Here is a 20320-nt window from a genome sequence, read left to right as displayed (position 1 = left end):
CCTAAGAAAGCAAAAAGACTGTGGAGTTTGATATCACAGAGCACACAGGATTTACTGCACTTGCGGCAGTTGCCAGCAGTGCTGGGGTGTGTGGGTGCTGGGGCTGTGTCCTGTGTCACGGGCAGCACCTGCCCCAGCCCACCAGGCTGCTGGGTTGCTCCTGGTGTGAAGAAATTTGATTTCTGACTGTGTGTAAACAGAGAAAACTGTGCCTGTTTGGGGCAGGGGGATTTGTCCCAAAGCAGCAGTAAAAAAAGCTGTGTTGTGCCCCGAGTCTGGAACTTACCGGGGTCTTTGTTTTAAGAGCTCCTAGTTTTGCTGAAGCTTATCTCCCAAAGCATGTTTTTGCCAATATATCTTATTCCACCCTCCAGGCCTAACTTCTGCCTCCTCATCACCAGAGGAAAATAAACAGGGGCACTGACATTGGCACTAATGTGCCAGTTTATCACACCCTAAACAACATTGCTATGTTGGCAGAAAAGCTGCTGGAGTGTCATTAACACCCAGATGAACCTGCAAAGTATAAACTTTTATTTTCTTTCTATTTTCTTGTGGGAAATAAGTCTGATTCAGTAGTGGAGTTCTGTGTGGTCACCTGGAAGGGTCACGAGGAGCTACTTTGGTTGTGGTAGGAGAGGATTTCGTAGGTATGAAGTGGAGGAGATGGTGGCAGTAAACATCTGGAGAGGATTAATGCCGATTTGGGATAGCTGGGATTGAAAAAGTTCCAGTGCCTTCCCTTTCCCTTCGATGCTGCTGCTAATGAGGGACCTTGGACTTGAAGGACACCTCCACCCCAGCAGGAGTGTATTCTGAAGGAGGGTGATGTAACTGTAAACACGCACTGTGAGAGGAAAACAGCTCTCCTGGAGTTTGCATGTGCAGATTTTTGGGTAGATAGGCTTTAGTCAGACATGGTCCATGGTGTTGGCATGTGCTCTTCAGTTAATACAGCTTTTAAGGATGTTATTGGCGTCAGTGGGATTTTTTGCTCCCTTAATCTAGATTCTTCCTTGGCCCCACTGCGTTCCTGCAGTTACTTCATCCTGTCCTTCCTTCTTCCTCTGAGTTCTTCCTTTGAGAAGGGTTTCTGTTAATTGCTAAACAGATGTAAGGGTTTATTACAGAAGAACTGTTGACTTGGTTGTGATTATTCCCAGGCTTCTCAGGGAAGTGGTGGGATCTATGGAAAAGTTAGAAGTATGTGAGGATGTGGCACTTGGGGACATGGTTTGGTGGTGAACATGGCAGAGCTGTGTTAATGGTTGCACTCGATGATCTCTGAGGTCTTTCCAACCTGAGCAGTTCTGTGACTGTGCAGTGCCTGCAGTGTGAGTGTAACAGGCTGAGGCAGCCAAGGCCAGTACCCATATTTTGGGGTAAAGTTACCTGGTGTGCACCACTGCTGGGAATTGTCAGTTTGGGTTTCTAGTGGGAACACCAGAACTCCCTGCACAAGGAGGCTGGGAGAGGGATGTGGCACTGGAGCAGGAGGGGACAGTGCTGCTCACTGCCTCGGGCAGCACACAGTAGTTGTCCTCCAGAACTTGCACCCTGTTTGGATGGAAAAATGCGCCTCTGGTGCAGTGGGAAAAGATGGAGACCTAACTGACCAGAAGCCTTTGCTGTGCCACCCTGTGGTGTCTCCAGTGCCCAGTGTTGCCCATGACCCAGCCCCTTTAGGGTGGTGTTTTAGGTGACAGCAGTTAGGAATTGTGGGTTAATGCATGTAGCTTCTGTAAAAAATATTTTCCCCTTAATGTTTATTTATCAGACCTTCTAAAGAAACGAGTGGTTGTTAGATTTGACTATCCTAATTCTGTTAAAACAATTGCATTGGGATGCAATGCCACATAAAGCTCTAAGCTCAGGACTGGCACCTGGCAAGGCTTGGATTCTCATCTTTGGGTGCTGTTGTGGTTGTGTGGATGTGGTCAAACTACAGTAAATGAGAATAATCAGAATTTGTCTGTGTGTTACAGAAGGAAATCACTGCTGCCTTGCAAATGCAAGGGATGTATTTGTGTGGCACAGCACCTGAAGCAGTGAACACTGCACACATAAAAGGTGTTGTCTAGGAGAGGTGTACATTGTGGATACTGCACGAGCTGTTCAGGTTGTACTTGGTTGAAGTGAAGTGCTTCAGGGTCTCGCTGACCTGCCCCCTGAGGAGCCCTTCAGAACAGCCCCACGCATCTCTGGGTTTTTTGTGGAGATGTTGAGTCTGAAATAATGGTTTGGTGCTGCTGGCAGCAGTTTAAAGCAGGTCACTGAAGCTGAGTGGTGGAATAAGAGCTGTGCCCAGGTAAAGGCCACTTGCAGAAGAGCTTGTTTCTAGGCTGCAGGCTTAGTCAGCCTTGCTTTGAGAACCAGGACCTCCCTCCTGCTGGACTTGGTCACAGGGTCAGCTGATCTTCCTCTCTAGGGTGGAGGAGTTTGTATGTGAAGTTGCCTGGTGACATCTCTGGCAGACCCCAGTTGGTGTTGGGGCAGCAGCTGGGGAACATCACCTATTTAATGATGCATTTAATGGCTGATGACTCTTGCAGTGTTTTCTCCAAAGTTTGGTGTTCATGGTATTTTTTTGTTTGCCCGAGGTCTTTTGAGTTGTTCTTTGTAATTGTGAAGGTTAGAAATTTGCTGCTGTAAACATCAGGGTTATGTTCCTGTTGCAGTCAGGGTTGTGCTCAGGGCAGAGGCCATTCCTTAGTGCCTCTCGTCCTTCTGACCCTGGTTGTGGTTTTTTAGTGACAGCTGGGCAGGGCTGGGACATGTGGAAGTGTTCTGAGGTACTGTAAGAAGGCAGTGGAAACTGCCCAGCAGCCAAATGTTTGTCCATAACCAGGATAAACTCTTGTTCTGAGCAGAGGCTTCCAGGTAGCTCATTTCCTAGGGTTGGTTTAGAATTGTGAGTGTTGTACCTGAGTGTATTCCCAGATCTGCACAGCCCTGTTGAGAGACTCTTTAATTACTGGTGACTACCCCACCAAGTCCCCTAATTGTGCTGAATTTGGTGGGATCTGTAGGAGGCCAACACTTCAGAAAATCGCTGCATTTCCTGTTGGAGGGGTGGGCACGTTCAGGCACTGTGGTGTGGGAGGGTGAGCCCAGCTTCATGACTTGTAAATGGTTTTGTAGTGCATAGGACAGTACATGTGATGGCCCATGTTCACCCCCAGGTGCTGCGTCTGCTTTGGGAACAAGAGAAAGTTACCTTTGTGTGTCATAGCGGTAATACGGACAGCCCCAAAAAAATCCCACAAAAGAAACAAAAAACCAAACAAAAAAAAAAAAAAAAACCAAACAAAGCAAACAACCCAGCATGGTGTCCTGTGCAAGTCCACCAGCTTCCTAGGTTTCAGTGTAATAGAGATGTGAATTTAAGATATTAATCCTAATACATTTCAGCAGCTGCTTGCTCTGCCTTTGTTGAGAGCTTGGCAGAGTGGCTGTCAGCATTCCAGCATCCCCTGCCTCTCTTTTGGAGACTTGCTGTGGCCATAGGAGTTACGAGCACAGTTCTTGTGGAGATGTTGGAACATGGTGGCTGGTGATGGTATTCCAGGCAGGATCTGTCTCAGCTCCCTGGCTTCTTAGTAAGGTTTAAGAGAGGAAAAAATCTTCAAGTTTGGTACAATCTTTGTTTCCTTGACAGTTCTCAGAGACAGCTGTGGGGGGCTACAGAGTCATCAGGTCCAGGCTGTGCTTGAGAGTTGCATCTCTTTGGGAAAGGAGATGGTGGCGTCCCCTCTAGAGGAGTGAGATTGTGTCACCCCAGTGGGTGTGACAGCCAGTCCTGAGCCTCAGGCCCTGGAGCTGCTGTTTGCTGGGTACCCAGCACAAGGAGTGCTGCCATCCCCTGCCATGTGCTCATTATTTGCAAGACAAATCCATGGAGTTGTGCTGAGAGGGTGGCAAGTGGCAGTACAGAGATGGGGACAGGAACTTTGAAGGAGATTTTACCTAGTCTCATTACCAGGCCTGGTATGTTGTAAAACTGCAGTCTGAGCTGGAAATCCTGCAGCATCTCCTCACTAACATCGACCTGGAATTTATCTGGCTGTCTGCCATGTGCTAAATAAACCCCAAGCCATGTTGGAGGCTCCTTCTACCCCCTTGAATCCCAGGCCAGATTTTCTTCTGTGGAGGTTTTTAAGCGACCACTTTTGGAGCCCCTTGAAACCAGATACGAATGGGAATTCCTGCAAGGCCTCTCCAGCCTTGCTGGCTGCGACATCCTGGAGTGAAAATGTGGCTTGGATTGAGGATTGGTTGGTTGGTAAATTAGTACAAACCCAGCTAGGACAATTTGCTAATGAGCAGTGAAGAGGTTTGGGTAGGCAAGAATGTTCCATACAGTGAGATGGAGTTCTGCACCTCTGCTGTGTTCTGGTGGTGTCTGGAAGAAAATCTGAGTTGTGTGGTGTGGTCTGACTTCAGGCTTGTTCTTGTACTTTCACCTTCCTGCTTTTGTGGGTTTTTTAGGATTCTCAAATTCTGTGTTCAAGTGATGCCTTTTATCACTTGTGTCTTTGCAGTGTCCTGGCACTTAAACTGTTGTCCTCAGAATTAGGACTTGGCTCGTATCACTGTGGCAGAAGCAGGAGTTGTCTTTCAGCTGGAAAAGTACAGAGTTTGATTTTTCCTTGAAAGCATTTAAAAACAGCATTCTCACGGTGTCATAGCTGTTGTTTGCCTCAAACTTAATCATGTTGCTTCCCAGTAGGAAGGAGTCAGGTGCTCACACAGAATCTTCCATGTGCTGTTGTCCAAGGGGAGCTGCCAAGGTTGTTGTGGATGTTTTGGTTTAACTTGTTCCCGCTGCTGTCCAGCCTTTGGTTTGTGTCTCGCCTCCCTTCCTAGCTGAAGGAGACTCTAATAGAATGGAGGAGTGATTCATGCTGAGGAAGAAAATTATCTCTTATCTAGGTTGCCTCTAAGCCAGTCCTGCCAGAGCCGACTTTATCCTTGAGAGGCTGGAAAGTTGGTCTAGAAGGTAAATATTTATCCTTTGGAGTGTCTGACATTGATCTGCAATCCAGGCGGCCGCTGCGGTTGCCGATGGGAAGGAAGCTCTGCTCGTCCGTGTTCACACAGCACAGAGAGGTTCAGCCTGCACATGGAACAAAATCTGTTCCGGAGGAGTGGAATTAAAAACTTTGCAGAAATTTCTGCAACCTCGTGGACTAAGTAGTGTTTTCTCCCACCTCAGTAATGACAGTAAGTCTGTAGGAGAGAAGACTTAAGGGGTCTGGCTGCTGACTTCTTCGTTCTTCCAGCGCTGAGATTGCTGGGATGGAGGCTGTTAAAATATCAGCACTTCTCTGCAGCTTAGAGAAAGTCACTGGAGCTTTGCTAAGTCAGCTGGGAGGAAGATCAAATACACTGCAGTGTGGCTTCTCTTCAGGGTTGTACAGCAGGACACTTGGGGAAGCTTTTGTACAACCAAGTGTACAAGAGATGTTTGCACATCTCTTCTTTTAAAAACTCTGGTGGAATTTCTGCATGGCTCCTTACGGCCAAGCTGCCGCTGCCTTGGTGGTTGCCCAGAATTCAACAGAAACAGAAAGTGAAACTGGGTGGTCTGTTGGTCATATGCTGAGATGTGCAGAAAATGGAAGAGTTGTATAAATGCTAAACCAAATGAACTTTGCAGTCCTGTTATTTTCATCTTTATGGAGAAAGTTGTCAGGGGTCAGTATGAGCCAAGCCAATCCTTGCATAATTAGCTCCATACAATTACATGGTATTTAGTGATGTCTGGCTTGAGCTGTAAGTTCTTTTGTATAACAGGGAGTTTCTGATGAGAACACGAAATTTGGATGTGCAGAGTGAATATGTTGCAGTTAACCTAATCATTTCAAATCTTTTCATGCTCCTTTAGTTTCTGTCTTAAAGGTCATTGAAATCTAGACCTGGGATGCCCTTTTTAGCCTTTGCACATCATCAGTTGGTGTTCTATTTTTGAGCACTTGCTGGTGTTGGATAGGAGGGGAGCTACCTTGGAAGGGTTTTGTAGCATTTGTGTTTTATTTCCTACTTTATTGCTTGGCAGTAGTTCATTCTCTGATGATTTTTTAGGGATATGACTGGAGGCTTGAGCCATTGGCTGAATGTTTCTCTGCTGTACCTAACCACCAAATCACTTTTGCTGCTTCTTGGACTCAGCAGAGGAAGTCATTCTGGTTTAACCTGAGCACAAATCTAAGATATCTCTAGCCCAGAGCTCAGCACTGGCACAGATCATCTATTGACCCAAGCCAAGAACCTCACTTGGGACTCGATCTGGTGTTGAGCTGTGCTTAAAAGTCTTTTCCCTGCCCTCCTGTTGACATGGGCTTGTCCTGGCTTCTGTGTCATTTTACAGCCCATCCTTTCTTGGAAAGGCAGTGGAGCTCCTTCATGTCTAAGAGTGACCGTACACATTTGCTGAGTGTTACCTGTGTGTGCATAATTCACTAACGGGGTCAGTTTAGCACAGAGATCAGCAGGGAGCTGGATGTGCGGCTCACCCTGTGTGTGTGTGTGTGTCTCTTGCAGCTCACTCTGTGTGTGTGTCTCTCACAGCTGACCGTGTGTGTGTCTCTTGCAGAACAGGGCGGTTGGCCGGCCCAAGGGGAAGCTGGGCGCTGCCTCTGCGGTGAAGCTCGCTGCCAACCGGAGCACGGCGGGCGCGCGGCGGCGGAGGACGCGATGCCGCAAGTGCGAGGCGTGCCTGCGGACAGAGTGCGGCGAGTGCCACTTCTGCAAGGACATGAAGAAGTTCGGGGGGCCCGGCAGGATGAAGCAGTCCTGCATCATGAGGCAGTGCATAGCTGTAAGTGTGCCTGGGCCTGCAGCTCGCCTGCAGAGTCCTTTCCTCCTGCTGCGTCTCCTGGCTGACCAGGTGTGGGGCTGGGAGCCGTCCCTGCCCTCCCAGCTCGGATCTCTCTTTCCCAGTGCTTCCTATCCTTCCCAAATCCTAAACCAGAATGCTACTAAAACTTAGCAGGATATCTTCCATTTTAGCAGTACAGAAGTGGAGATTGTCAGTACATCAAAAGTCAGTGCTCAGATCACCCTCAAACTCTGGGATGTGGGGGAAAATGGGAAGAGTAGGAAGTTCTGATTCTAAGGATGAAGAGATGTGTTTGGTTTGGATGTTGGGATTTCCTGAGAAAAGCTGCCCTGCAGTCATCTATGCCGTGTTATCCACACAAATTAGGATGAGAGAAATCCTTGACTGACAGCCTCCAAGATTTTGGTATTGATGACCCCAGCCCCAGGCTCCCAGAGATCTGAATTTCAATTTGTTTGCTGTTACTTAGGCATAGAGCAGAGGGTCTGATCTGGATGAGGCAGAGAGCCATCATTCCAGGGTCTTGTCTTCCTCAGGGACTGGAAATGGCTGTCAGGGAGAGAGCATCAGAGCAGGGCAAGCAGGCAGTCAGTTTCCTGGGCTCCTGTGATACATTACTTAGGAGCTTCTTGAGTCACAAGCAGTAGCTGTCTGTTTAACAAATATTGACAGATTAATCTTCCATTAAGTTGTTCAAGCAGCTTTTGAATCTGTAGCTGCCATGCTGACTTGTGGAGCTTCTTCTCAGGTCTCATGTCTGCAGTGACTGTGTTCAAGGCTAAAAATCAGCTTTAGTTTTACTTGAATTCTTCAGAAGGTCTTGTTTATGCTGTTGTTATGGGTTTGGTTTTCTTTTGTTGTTGTTTTTTTAAGGAAAGGAATGCTGTTTATTCATAACTGAAATATCACCCTATCTATACTGATTTCTCTCATTGCAGTTCCCTTCACTTAGTATTTGGGGGTTTTTCTTTTAATTCTTAGGAGATGACCAAAGTGGAGGGATTAAATGACTTCACCTAACAGTGATAAAAAACTGATAAGCACTTAAGGTTTCCAGTAGTTGCTCCTGGTAGCTCACTCCGTGTTCTGTGCCAGGCTCTGCTCTGTTCCTGACACAGAGGATTGGGTTCAGCACTGCTGGATCTTTCAGTAAAGTACACAGAATATCCACCTTTCTGCAGAGTGCTTTTGCAGCTCAAGTGTCTTTTCTTTGAACACTTGATTTCCTGGAGTGTGGCATGAATTGAACAGCATGGATGAAGAATTTATTATTCTCCAGGGGCAAGAAATAGTGAAATCATGCTGCCTTTTTAGTGGAAGGATTAAATTAGGGCTGCAGTGTGCTTTCTCATCCTCACTGATGAAGGAAACTTTCATACTAAGCTGTTTCACTCTCAGTAACGCAGGCTGAGCCTTTTGGAGATAATCTGGGCTCTCTTCTAGCTGAGTGTGGTCATCCTCTGTCTTCCAATGAGGATTTATTTCTCTTCTTGTGCCTAGAGTTTTACTTTCAGTTAGAGCAGAGGTAGCCAGGGGTCTCTGATTACTTGTCCCACCCTCACATGCAGTGACAGTGACTTCTTTGCACTTTCTAGGTTGGTGCAAATATCAGGGAGATTATTACAAATTCTTAAAGCAGCAAAGGCCCAGAAAATTAAGGAATTGGAGTGTTGTACCTTTCAAGGTGCTTTACATTTCTGTAAGCAATCCTGTTGGCTTTGCTCTTGTTCTCTTAACAATTCAGCAGTAATAATATCCAGCAGCTTCCAGCCAAAAAGACCCTGCAAGATGCTGAAGCTGTATGGAAGTAATGATCCCTACAGTTCTGGGACTGTGCTTGCCTTGGTTAATAACACTGACAATATTAACTAGACAGACTTTCATTAAGCTCAGAAGCCTTCAGAGAGCCTGTGGTACTGCTGTTCAGAGAGCAGGAACCTCCTCTGCATCACCAGTTCCATCAGGAAGGGAAGCAGGAGTGCCTGGGACACTGCTGCATGGAGTGGGGCTGGGAGGACACGTTGTGACAGCCCAGCTGCTGTTCCAGCCCATCCAGGGGCAGAGGACATTGCCTGGACACCCTTGCTCCCAGCAAGAAAGATTGTACTGCTGTTTGCAAAATGCTCTGTGCTCCAATGGCTCACACAGCTGGGCTTCCCCCTGCCTGAACCTTGCTGAAGGATGCACTGTTGATGCTGAAATTTGGGTTGGTGTGCAGGTATTCTCTTAGGGATTGATTCACTCCATCCACAAGAGATCCTTGCTGGGAAAAGCCCCATCTCTACTTCTGGCTGTGGGGTAGTTAAGGACTGGCAGCCCAATCAATGGCACTTCCCTTTGTGGGCAGCTTGGGTTCTTCCTTTTCTTTTTTGTAATGAGGTTTATACCTTATTGTTGCAGACCAGAATTTTGTTAATCATTAGCAAAAAGGTGGCTTTTTAATTAGAGTGGCATTCAGTGCTTTGACATGGGTGACAGGTATGTGAGATGCTGCAGTTCCCTTTCTGCCTCAAAGAGAAAAAAAATCTGTGTGATCTCACTTGTGACACTTGCAGGAGAGAATCCTCTTTCTAAGTGAGCAGAGCTTTTTGCAGTGCTCAGGCTGGGAGCAAGGCCCTGGATAATGGACTGCCAGTCAGGAAAAGGGCTGTTCTTGGTTCTGTTGTGGGTTTGCTGTGAGACCTGGATCAGGTCCCATAACATCTGTCTGCCCTGCCTGTAAAATACGGGAGCTGCCAAATTGCTCCTCGGATTGTGAAACCTAATGGATGTGAATAGTGCTGTTCTAGGGTGATTCTTTCCCCTCCCATTGTACACTGGTGAAGTGACTTGCATGCCAATGTCTGTGTCAGCTCACAGATTCAAGGAACCCACCAAAAATGCATTTTCATCCATCCCAGTAATGTTCCCTGAGCCTGTATTGCTACAGGGTGAAACGTGTCCTATGGAGCTTGACCTGGTACCCAGCCCTAATTTGTTACAATTTTTTTTTGCCTTCATGTCAGTTTGCACAATAATTTATCCATAATAAATTATGGATACTGTAAATGCACATTGAGCTCTTGTGTTTCCATGTCTGCCATATCTTGATCCGTTCTTTCTGATCCGTGAACAGCCGGTGCTGCCTCATACTGCTGTGTGTCTGGTGTGTGGAGAAGCTGGGAAAGAGGACACTGTGGAAGAGGAGGAGAGCAAGTTTAATCTCATGCTAATGGAATGCTCCATTTGTAATGAAATCATACACCCAGGATGCCTTAAGGTGAGTACAAGGATGTGATACGTGTTGGAAACAAAAGCTGAATTAGTTATCACCTTAATGTAAAAGTGGTGCACAGAAATTGGGAAGATTTTAGGTTTTCATCTTTGGACAATGAGTAAGGCAGCAGAGAGCTGGTGTGGGGAGCAGGGTGAGCGCTGTGGCACGCACAGCCCTGACCAGCAGGCGGGGTCCTTGATGTAACAGCATTCCCTGGGACCCTGGCTTTGGACACGCCCTGAGTGTGTGAAGATCTTGCTGATTTGTTTCTTTCTTTTTGCTCCTTGTTTAAGAAAGTGAGATGTTTGAGTTGGGATGGGGAAGGCAGAGCAATCTGCCCGTACTTCAGGGTGAGATATTCCCAAATCCATGTCAGTAGCTTCTTCCTGAGTCCCACAAAGCACAGATGAACAATTGGCTGCTCGTGTAGGTCCAGGCACAGATGTGCTTTAGGGTGGCAGCTGGCTCTGAAGATGTTGGGAGCAACTGTTGGAGCAGGAGTGCAGCTCTGGAGAACAGCCTGAGCCAGTGGCAGGCTGCAGGAGCGCTCACCCTTGGCTGGCTCGAGTCCTGTGAGCAGCTGGATTCTTTGCTGGTAACAAAAGTGTCATTTTGGGCATATTTTCCTGCATTAGCATTGAGAAGCTGCCTTTCTCCAGAGCTGGTTTCTTTCAGCTGATCAGCCATTTCCTGTTGCTGATTTGTTTATGGTTAAAGTGATTTGCCAAAGCAAATGTGTTCTGACACAGCGTGCCCCAAAAGCAATGTTTGGGCCCTTCTGGGCTGTCTGGGAGGAGAGGTGTGTGTGTTCTGTGCAAGCCTGGGGTGAAGCTCTCCTGGCCTTTCATTTCTCCTGAGCTCTACGAGGTGCTGCTCCAAGCTCTGTGCTGTCATTTATTAGAGCAGGATGTGGGGAGCTGGCAAACCAGAGCTGTGCCTTCTCCCTGATTCATGGAGCTGGTGCTCAGTTCCTGCCACAGATGGGCTCTGAAAAGGAGCTTTGCTTGTTTGGCTCTGCTTAAAACAAAACTTTGGGGACTGATGAAGCAGAGGAAGGAGCTGCTCATTTTCAGAGGTACCTTAATTTTGCTTTGCTGTTCCAACCCTTGCTGGAAGTGCCCTGTGCACCCCCATCTCTGCCTTTGTAGTGTCAGTGGCACCTCAGGGCTGAGTTAGAGGACAGTTGTTGTCTAGTGGCAGCTCAGGTATGACTTCCTCTCCCCATTCTACATTTGGGACTAGTACAGGATGTGGGTCAGGTCTGTGAAGTCAGGCAAGGGCTGTTTGTTGTCTGACACGTGCGTGGTGTTCTGAGTGTGCTTTTGGTAACTAGGAACAGCACTGCTTTGGCTGTTCCTGACAATTAAGCACTGGGAGATTTACTGTGTGCCTTGTGTGCCTTTTATTTTGATTTCTTATTGCTTCTGCTGAGCTGAAATGGTGGGTAACTGGTAACTGGTGCTGTTGATTTCCTGAGGCAAAAGAGCACTGGTAGAATTTCAGAATCATCTTGGAAGGTGAGATGAGACTGCTCAGGAGAGCAGCAAAAGGAAAATGGAGCCTCTTCCTTAGATCCTTCCTTGCTCTTTATTCCCAGGTTCCATGACTTCCTGCAAGGCAGAAATCTCTAGCCATGTTTACATGTTGCTCCAGCCCTTGAGCCCTGAGGATGGAGCCCATAAATAGCCTTTGATGCAGCCCCAGCCCCAGGGCAGCTGCCTTCCTGTCCCACTGGGGAAACAGCACCATGGGAACTGCTGGTCATCTCCAGCTAAATGTCTGGCAGATGTACTGCTGGGGGAGACTGGAATAAGCTGGATCAGTGCAGATGTCCTTTCCTGGCCTGTTCCCCTGTGCAGTGAGTTCCCTCCAAGATGCATCTCCCAGAGCTTGTGCAGTGGTTTGGTACGTGCAGGGGGTGCTTTATTCTCCAGGCAGGTTGGTTGTGGTTTGAAGTCCATCTTCTTCCAGCTCCCTGATTAGGCTGTTGATGTTCTGGGGGTTTTTCTCCATGAAGCAGCAGTGCCAGAGGACCTCTCAGAGGAGTTAAATGAAGGGTGGCTCAGGTGTACCTGAGCCCTGGCACACTGAGCCTTGTGGGGCTTCTGTGGGGGCCCTGGGTACCAGAGCACCTGCAGTGCTGGGGACAGCAGGGTGTTCCATGTCCTCAGAAAAGTCACAGGAGCTTCCTGACATCCTTCTTTCCTTGAAAATACCACACCAACACAAAAGCTTGTTTTGCTGAACGGGTTTCTTATGAAAATGATCTTGATGAGAGTTTCGCAAGCACAGCGCTGCTTCCAGAGGGAACTCATGAGATTTTGGGATGAACACTGCCCTGCATTGTTCCTCAGTGTTTGAGTTGAACCAAGAGTGGTGAATTTTTTTTGCTTCATCTCAAATTGCTGGCATTGCTGGCTAGCATGTCTGAGTGCAGCATCTGATGCTGTTTCCTTAGGGGGAAGGGGTTCTTTTCTGCACTAGGAGCCTGTTCTTTTCCATCTCAGCTGAATGTGGTGATAACAATGGAAGTCAATATTTGGGTGCCTTGTCAGAGCAGCAGGGATACAGAGACCTTTTCCAGCACAGCTTCAGCCCAGGTGTGTCTCACTGCCTGTTTCAGTCTGGGCACTGCCAGAATTCATGGCTCTCCCTCAGGGATGCCAGATCAGCATCCTGGGGTCTCCATATCCCTACAAGAGGAGTCCCCAGCACGAGGTGTGCTGCTGAGATCTGAGCTGCTGCCCTGGTGCTGCAGGTAGGTTTCAGTGACGCCTCACGCTGTGCCTCAGACACCCACCTGCTGTTTGCAGCAAACACTCTGAACTGGCTCCCACCCAGCCTGAAAGGCTTGGGACAGATTCAGTGGCAGGTTTGTGTGTGTCTAATTAGTTTGCTTACAGTTCCTCACATCTGTTCAGTTCCTTAAACTTCACAGAAGGGACAGAGCTGTAATGCTCTCCCTTCAGCAGCACTTGTTCTATATTCAGTGCGGGAAATAACTTGTTCCCAACTTGGGCTTGGGCCAGGAATTGTTCCCTTGAGGCAGAGATGTATACAACAACTCCTGGAGTATCTTACACCTACCATGGGAAAGAAGGTTCAAAGGCACACAGTTGTGATAAAACCAGTATTTAAATTCTGCCCACTTCATTTACTTATTTATTAACTCCCGGAGTCTTGCTGAGAGACTGACATGTCATCACTCTCACTGGATGGTGAAACTAGAATGGCTGCTGTCTGGCTCAGGGACTGGAGGAAGCAGTTCCTAAATCCAAGGGCTTGCTCCTGCACAGCCAGTTCCTTTTCCCTGCACTGGGAGGAGAGGAGGAAATGTTTCAGAAACATGAAAAATCTGCAGATCCCTGCCCGTGCTTGTTCCTGTCTCCTGCAGCCACACTGTTGCTGCCAGTGCCCAGCTGTTAGTCTGGACAGCAGCAGGTTTTTGTTGTCTACAATAGTAATAAATGAATATTTTTCTTTTTTTTTTCCCAAGTTATTTATTTCTGGGTTTTTTCCAAGTTATTTATTTCTGAGTATGTAATGAAACCCTTAAGTGGGAATGTGCCATCAGTGAGTTTGTGTGTGTTTGTGGAGGGTGTATCTTAGCTCTGCTTTTCATTCACAGAAATGTCTTTCTGAAATGTCTGTTCCCTGTTTGGAAAGCACTCCAGGCTCCTGTGTGAAAATCCAGACAAGAGGAGCATTCCAGCTGTGTAGGGCAGGACTGTGCTTTTGCTGGAGTGTAACAACCCTGAACATAAGTTTGTTTCAGACAGCAAAAGACGGTGTTGGAGGTGGTGAAGTTGTCAGCCTCTCTCTCCCTTACCCTGACTGAGGATCTGGGCTGTGAGAAGGCCTGGCAATGCTCTGTGTGTCCATCTGAATGAACGTGCCTGTTCTGAGCTGCCTTGGCAGCACCGTCCCCACTGGCACATGGGCTGCAGGGCTGCAGCCTGGCACTGCTGGTTCTGATCCTGGAAGAAAAGTATTTTAAGGAACACTTGATTACAGTGCAGGGTGCTGTGCTGCTAAAAATGCCCATGGGGTTAATGTAAGGGAGAGCATGGATGGGACAGTGGGGATCAGGCTGTGCCTCTCCGGGGGACACAGGGCTGGGCTCTGCAAACCCGAGGTGTGGGAGGGCATTTGGAGATGGTGCAGTCACAGCCCTGGGTTTGGGGGTTTGCCTGGGCTCTCGGGGACTTCTCTGTTGTTGTTCCAAGAGCAGAGTGTGTGGTTTGGGACCGTCACTGACCTTATGGAAGGCTCAGAGCTGAGCCCTTTGCCAGATGTGTTTGGCCAGCGTCCCTCCCTCCCACGTCATCGAGGGGTGGCTGTGCAGCACCCAGGGCTTGCTCAGCACCAGCAGGATGGTGCCTCTGCTCCCTGGGAGGGCTGCAGTCCCTCCCAGAAAACAAGGAGCTGTACAGTGTGCCTTGGAATGATCATCACCTTCCTGCAGCTTGTGCAGCTCAGCTGTGAGTGTTGTGTCTCCCTCAGGTGAAGGAATCGGATGGTGTGGTGAACGATGAGCTGCCGAACTGCTGGGAGTGTCCAAAGTGCAACCACGCAGGGAAAACTGGAAAAGTGAGTTTAATGGGAAGAAGTGGTGCTGGAATGAGATACAAAATCTTAAGCATTCCCTCTGGCTTATAGATAGACTTTAGCCCAATACCAGCTTTTGATTTTGTGCTTAATTCAGGTTTTGTTCTTAATGAATAAGGTGATCTTTAGGGACCCTACCAACCCAAACCATTCCAGGGTTATGTGGTTCATTCCATGATGATTCTGTGAGTTGAAGGAGACAAGCTCACAGCTTTCTGTTCTTCAGTAATTTTTGTATACTTGTACCAACACTTCACCCAGCACCTGGGCAATATTTAGGTTAGTTCTGTGCACTGCTGCATGTTAATTTTGACAATGAAAATTCCTGAAATTAAAAATTCACAAGCAATTATGCAAAACCTGGAGTGTCTGTTGGAATTAGTGAAACACTCTTTCTTTGCGACAGACACTTGCAAGTGCGTAGTTAGAAAAAAAACCTCAGGAAAATTAAAACTTTTAACTCCTTACTAATAATTTTGAGTTAAAAAGTGGCCAACCCAGCAATGTTGGAGTGCTGGTGGCAGCGTGAAGAGCTGGGAGATGCATAAGGTATAAAGTTGGGTTTGTGTTTTGTGTCTCTTTGGCGTACAAGCAAAAGCGCGGACCAGGATTTAAATACGCGTCAAATCTCCCGGGCTCGCTGCTGAAGGAGCAGAAAATCAACAGAGACAACAAGGAAGTGCCAGATGCTGCCAAACGGAAAGGGGACTGCGAGGAGACCCCCAGGAGGAAATCAGAGGAACATTCCAAGAAGGCTCCAGTTGACTCCATCCTGAGGAGAAAGTCTGACGAGGTGCATCTGTGGAGGAAACGGAAATTCGAGAAGTCCCAGGAACCCACGATGAGGAAGCGGGTAAGGGACAGCCCCTGCTGAGGGCTCTGCACAGGGCCTGGCCTGGCTGGGGCTGCTGCTCTGCTCTCCTGGCTTAGAGCTCATCCCCAGATCCCAGACTGTTCCCAGAGGAACTGGGATTTTTTACCATTCTGGTAAAAGCTGCTGGTCTGACAGGACAGTGGCTTGAACAGGGACACTCAGGTTGATGTTCAGAGGCCGAGAACACTGGGCTATGGCTCTTGTTTTATTCAAGATACTGGAAAACCCACTTTAACTGAAAAGTCTTTACAGGGTGCTCAGAGCAGGAACAAGGTGAAAATGAATTTTTCATGGAAGCCTTTTCAGGTCTCTCCACGTGGTGGCGCCTGGCAGCTGTTTTGGGGCTGGTTTGGGGCTGTGCCACCCTGGGAAGCCTCTGGAAAGGACACCTTGGGGTGCCTGCAGAGAGCAGGAGCTGCTCCCAGCAGTTGTGGAGACAACTTGGCCCTGAACATGACAGTCAGGACTCTCAGGCCAGGCAGGGACACTGAATTTTCATGTAGATTCCAAAATGTGGTACTTGGGATCTGCAGAAGTGCTGGTTTGCAGAGGCAGAAATGAGGGCTCCAGTTTTCTGTGTCTCATGACTTAAGGGGCTGATGGCTGTAAAATCAGAATCAGTGGCTGGACTGTGTTGCCCGTGAAGCTCCCAGGGGTGGGAGTCAGTCAGTCCTGCAAGGCTGGACAGTGGGGATGCTGCAGGATGGCAAATGTGGGGATTTGGGCTGCTTTGGTGGAGAGAGAGCAAAATTTACAGTAGCAGGGATTCACAGGAGTGCTGGGAGCTGCACTGGCCTGGTGCAGTAATGTTTTATTCTAACCTGTCATTAACTTACTGGGACTTCTGCCTTTTTCTAATATGTTAATTTAAAGGCAGGGTGATCAGCTTTCTCCACCATGCACTGTGACCTGAAACTTGGGAACACAGCCACTGCCTTGATCCAATTTGTTTATTGGGAAAGCGAAAGCAGGAGCCCTCTGACACAACAAGTGTGCTCACAGCAATTCCCTCTCCTTGCCGGTCCAGATCTCCTTTTTGGAGCTGTTTCATTTTAACAGCTGCTGACTTCTTTCTTGCTTGTGCTGATCAGATTAGGCTTGAAGCCTTCCCGGGCCTCAGTTTGTGTCTCTCACGCAGCCTGGTGAATCAGAGGGGGTGGATGAGGGGGGAAGAGTGCAGAGCAGTTTGCTGGGAGCAGGAACTGGGGCAGGAGGAAGGTCCTGTCACATTCCCTGTTCTGCAGGGATTGGAGGGGATAGCCAGGGTTTGGTTGGGTGTGAAGGAGAATCTAAAGTCTCTAAAGGAGGCTGTGGGTGTCCAGCTGCTGGGATGGCAACTGTGACTCCAGAGGTTTTGGGAATGGCCCTTCTGACCATGGCCTGAGGGCACTTGGGCTGTGTTTGATGTGGGTGCCCAGTGGATGTGGCCCAAGCCTGGGTTCTTGTGGCCTGCCGGGGACAAAGCTGTCCATGGTGTGCTGCTGATCATCTGTGTGTAAATGATCCCCTCAGAGATAGGCAAGGCCCTGGAGTGAGCAGGAACCTGCTCGGTGAATCAGGGCGTTTGTCACTCCTGGAGTCCAGTGAGCCAATAGCTGAGCTCCTCATCCCTGCTGCCTCTTGAACTCGATACCTTTGGCCGGTGCTGGGATGGGGCTGGGCTGGGTGGGGCTCAGGGCTGGCAGGGGGCCCAGCCCCGGGCAGGGCTCCTGTGTGGAGCATCCACATGGAAGCGCTGCTGGGAGCGCTGCGGAGCTCCCACAGTCAGCCCTGGTCTGTCCTTGCAGCGGCGATCGTGGAAGGCCCCGGATGAGCGAACTGCCATGATCAAACCCCTGCGGCGCCTCAAGCAGGAGCCCGAGGACGAGCTGCCAGAAGCACCCCCCAGGTCCAAGGACAGCGACCAGTCCCGCTCCAGCTCGCCCACAGCTGGGCACAGCAGGGAGGGCGCCGAGCCCAGGGACAAGAAGAAGTTCAAGATGAGGAGGAAAAGGCGGCTTCCCAATAAAGAACTGAGCAAGGAGCTCAGCAAAGAGCTTAACCAGGAGATCCAAAAAACCGAGAACAGCCTTGCCAATGAGAACCACCAACCCATCAAATCTGAACCGGAGAGCGAGAACGAGGAACCCAAGCGTGCGTTGAACAACAGCGAGAGACTCCACAGGTTCAGCAAAGGGTTGAACGGGACTCCCCGGGAGCTGAGGCACCACCAGCTCATGCCCAGCCTGCGCAGCACCCCCCGGGGCATCGCCCGGCCCCCGCCCTCGCTGTCGCCCCCCAAGTGCATCCAGATGGAGCGGCACGTCATCCGGCCTCCTCCCATCAGCCCCCCTCCGGACTCGCTGCCCCTGGATGACGGGGCAGCCCACGTGATGCAGAGGGAAGTCTGGATGGCTGTCTTTAGCTACCTCAGTCATAGAGACTTGTGCATCTGTATGAGAGTTTGCAAGACCTGGAACAGATGGTAAGGAGGGCGGGACACGAGGTGTGGTGGGATGGGCACGGAAGGACAGCAGGTGGTGGAGGCACTGGTGTCTCCTGGGGAGGGCTGTGGGCTGTCCCTGGAGCTCTGGGGAGCCCAGGCAGAAGGGGTGACCATCAGAAGTGGCAGTGGTCTCATGTTGCTTTCTCAGAAACAGCAGCTCCCAGCATTTCTGGTGGAGCTGTGTGTGTCAGACTCGGCGTCAGCCTGCCAGGCTCCAGAGCAGCCTGTGCTGGAGTCAGACACTGCAGTGTTCCTGCTGCTGGAACAGCCAGGCTGGCTCAGTCTTGGTGTCATTCTGCCCCAGGACTTCCTGACTGCCAGCATTTGTGCAGTTCAGTTATTAAATACCCACTGAGATAGTGAGGATCCCACCGTGTGCTCCTCACAAGGGCTGTGCTGATTGTCTCCCTGTGGAGGGTACGTGGAGAGGCAGCCTGTTCCCTGTCCCTGTGCCAGCAGAGCACGTTCTGCAGGAATCCTTTGTTGGTGCTGTTTGCTCACAGCGTGTCCCTTGTGCTCGGGCGCTGTGTGGCCCTGACACAGCTGAGGCTGCACAGCAGCAGCAGAAGCTTCAGTGCAGATTTACAGGTTTCAGTGACCCCTCAGAGCAGCTTTGTGGCTCTGCTGACTCCTGTCCCACGTTCCTGCTGTGCAGAAGGACAGACAGACTGGAACGGGCTCCTTTCCAGCACAGCCTGCTAACAGAACACACAAAGTAGAGAGGCTGATAATTCAGTGTGAGGTGATGTGTGTGGAGTCTTCTCCGTGGGCTGCTTGGTGTCACTGAAACCTGAAAATGTATTTTCTACTTAAATACAGTATTTGCTAATTAAAAAAAAAATGCAGACTCCTGCACACTCATCAGGACTTGGTGTTGTTGCCCTTAGAAACCCATAAAGAGCAAAAAGATACATAATCCACATGGACAGGGAAAACACAAACACACAACAGGAGAGGGAGGATCTGTTTTCCCAAATCTACTCATTTTGAGTAAGGAAAACACAGAGGAAATGGGGATATTATTTAAATCAGACTTCATAGTCAAAACATAAGGAAAAAGCGATGACTTGTCTTCAGGCTATAAAACGGATTTTAGTAAGTGCTGGGATGACTTAAAATGGGATCCAGAGTTGTTGACACTTGTGACTCTGTGGAAATAATTCCATGCTTTATTTCAGGATATATTTGGTGGAGAAACTTATGTAACATTGTGTGGGGTTGTGAATACTTGGCCTTATTTTTGCAATTTTCAGTTAAATGCTGCAGTTTTTCCTACTGTTTAATGACACCTTTTAAAGCCTTACCAAAATCCAACCAAGTGCCAAATTAAGTGCTGTTGGCTTTTTTTCTTTTTGGGTAGGTGCTGTGACAAAAGATTATGGACCAAAATAGATTTAAACCATTGTAAATCCATCACTCCACTTATGCTTAGTGGCATTATTAGGAGACAGCCTGTAACCCTTGATCTTAGCTGGACAAATATATCTAAAAAGCAGCTGAGTTGGCTTATCAACAGACTGCCAGGTAAGTGATGTGTTTTCATCACCAAATCACAAACCAGTTTGTCTAACAAACCAGTCTGTATCTAAACTGCAACTTCTGGGGAAAATCTCCAGGGACTGGGGACTAGAAGAGGAGTCTCTAGGAGGGCTGGAGATGTGTAAAAATGAAGCATCAGTGGGTTAAAATGAGCCAAAAATATTTTTTTCTGACTGCTTGATTTGGTCAGTTAAGATAATTTGAGGCAGGTCTTGCCTAGCAAGTAATGAATGCTGCCGTGGAAAGGGCTGAGGGGACTGGGGGAAGGAGCGAAGTTCCAAGTGGTGGGACAGATGGAGAGCTGGGATGGAGGAGGGGACTGTGGGGGTGCCAGTGGAGGTCACTGGGATGTGCCTGGGAAGGTCCCAGTGCTCCAACCTGTTCTGTGTCTGCAGGTCTGCGGGACCTGCTGTTATCAGGGTGCTCATGGATTGCAGTGTCGGCACTTTGTAGCTCCAGTTGTCCCTTGCTGCGAACCCTGGACGTGCAGTGGGCGGAAGGACTGAAAGACGCACAAATGAGAGACCTCCTGTCCCCGCCCACGGACAACCGGCCAGGTAAGGGCGGGAGGAGCCGGGAGCCCCGTCCCAGCCCCGGGGCCTGTTCTGTGCTTAGTCGCCCTTGGAGCAAACGGGCAGGAGCCCCCACAGGCAGGGCTGGGGCCGTGCAGCCCCTGGGGAGTTCGAGGTAGTGACTGGCAACACTCCTGGCTGGAGC

The 20320-nt window shown here is 49.1% G+C and overlaps 1 protein-coding gene across 6 annotated transcripts in view; it reads left to right on the top strand.

The window, feature by feature from the left end:
- KDM2B (lysine demethylase 2B) overlaps positions 1–20320 on the top strand; it is a 104754-nt gene that overhangs the window by 82151 nt on the left and 2283 nt on the right. For 5 of the 6 annotated variants that reach the window (XM_031059499.1, XM_031059500.1, XM_031059501.1 and 2 more), the window contains 7 exons: positions 6596–6820; positions 9957–10100; positions 14601–14687; positions 15289–15558; positions 17367–18043; positions 19425–19588; positions 19999–20160. In XM_031059499.1, the coding sequence (XP_030915359.1) occupies positions 6596–6820; positions 9957–10100; positions 14601–14687; positions 15289–15558; positions 17367–18043; positions 19425–19588; positions 19999–20160 (1729 nt within the window). The remainder of the gene's footprint in view (positions 1–6595; positions 6821–9956; positions 10101–14600; positions 14688–15288; positions 15559–17366; positions 18044–19424; positions 19589–19998; positions 20161–20320) is intronic. The other variant, XM_005424021.3, reaches the window with a different exon arrangement.

The sequence above is a fragment of the Geospiza fortis genome, unplaced genomic scaffold, assembly GCF_000277835.1.
Source record: "Geospiza fortis unplaced genomic scaffold, GeoFor_1.0 scaffold145, whole genome shotgun sequence".
Lineage (NCBI taxonomy): Eukaryota > Metazoa > Chordata > Aves > Passeriformes > Thraupidae > Geospiza > Geospiza fortis.
The sequence above is the reverse complement of the archived record's forward strand: the minus strand, read 5'-3'. Positions and strand labels throughout refer to the sequence as shown.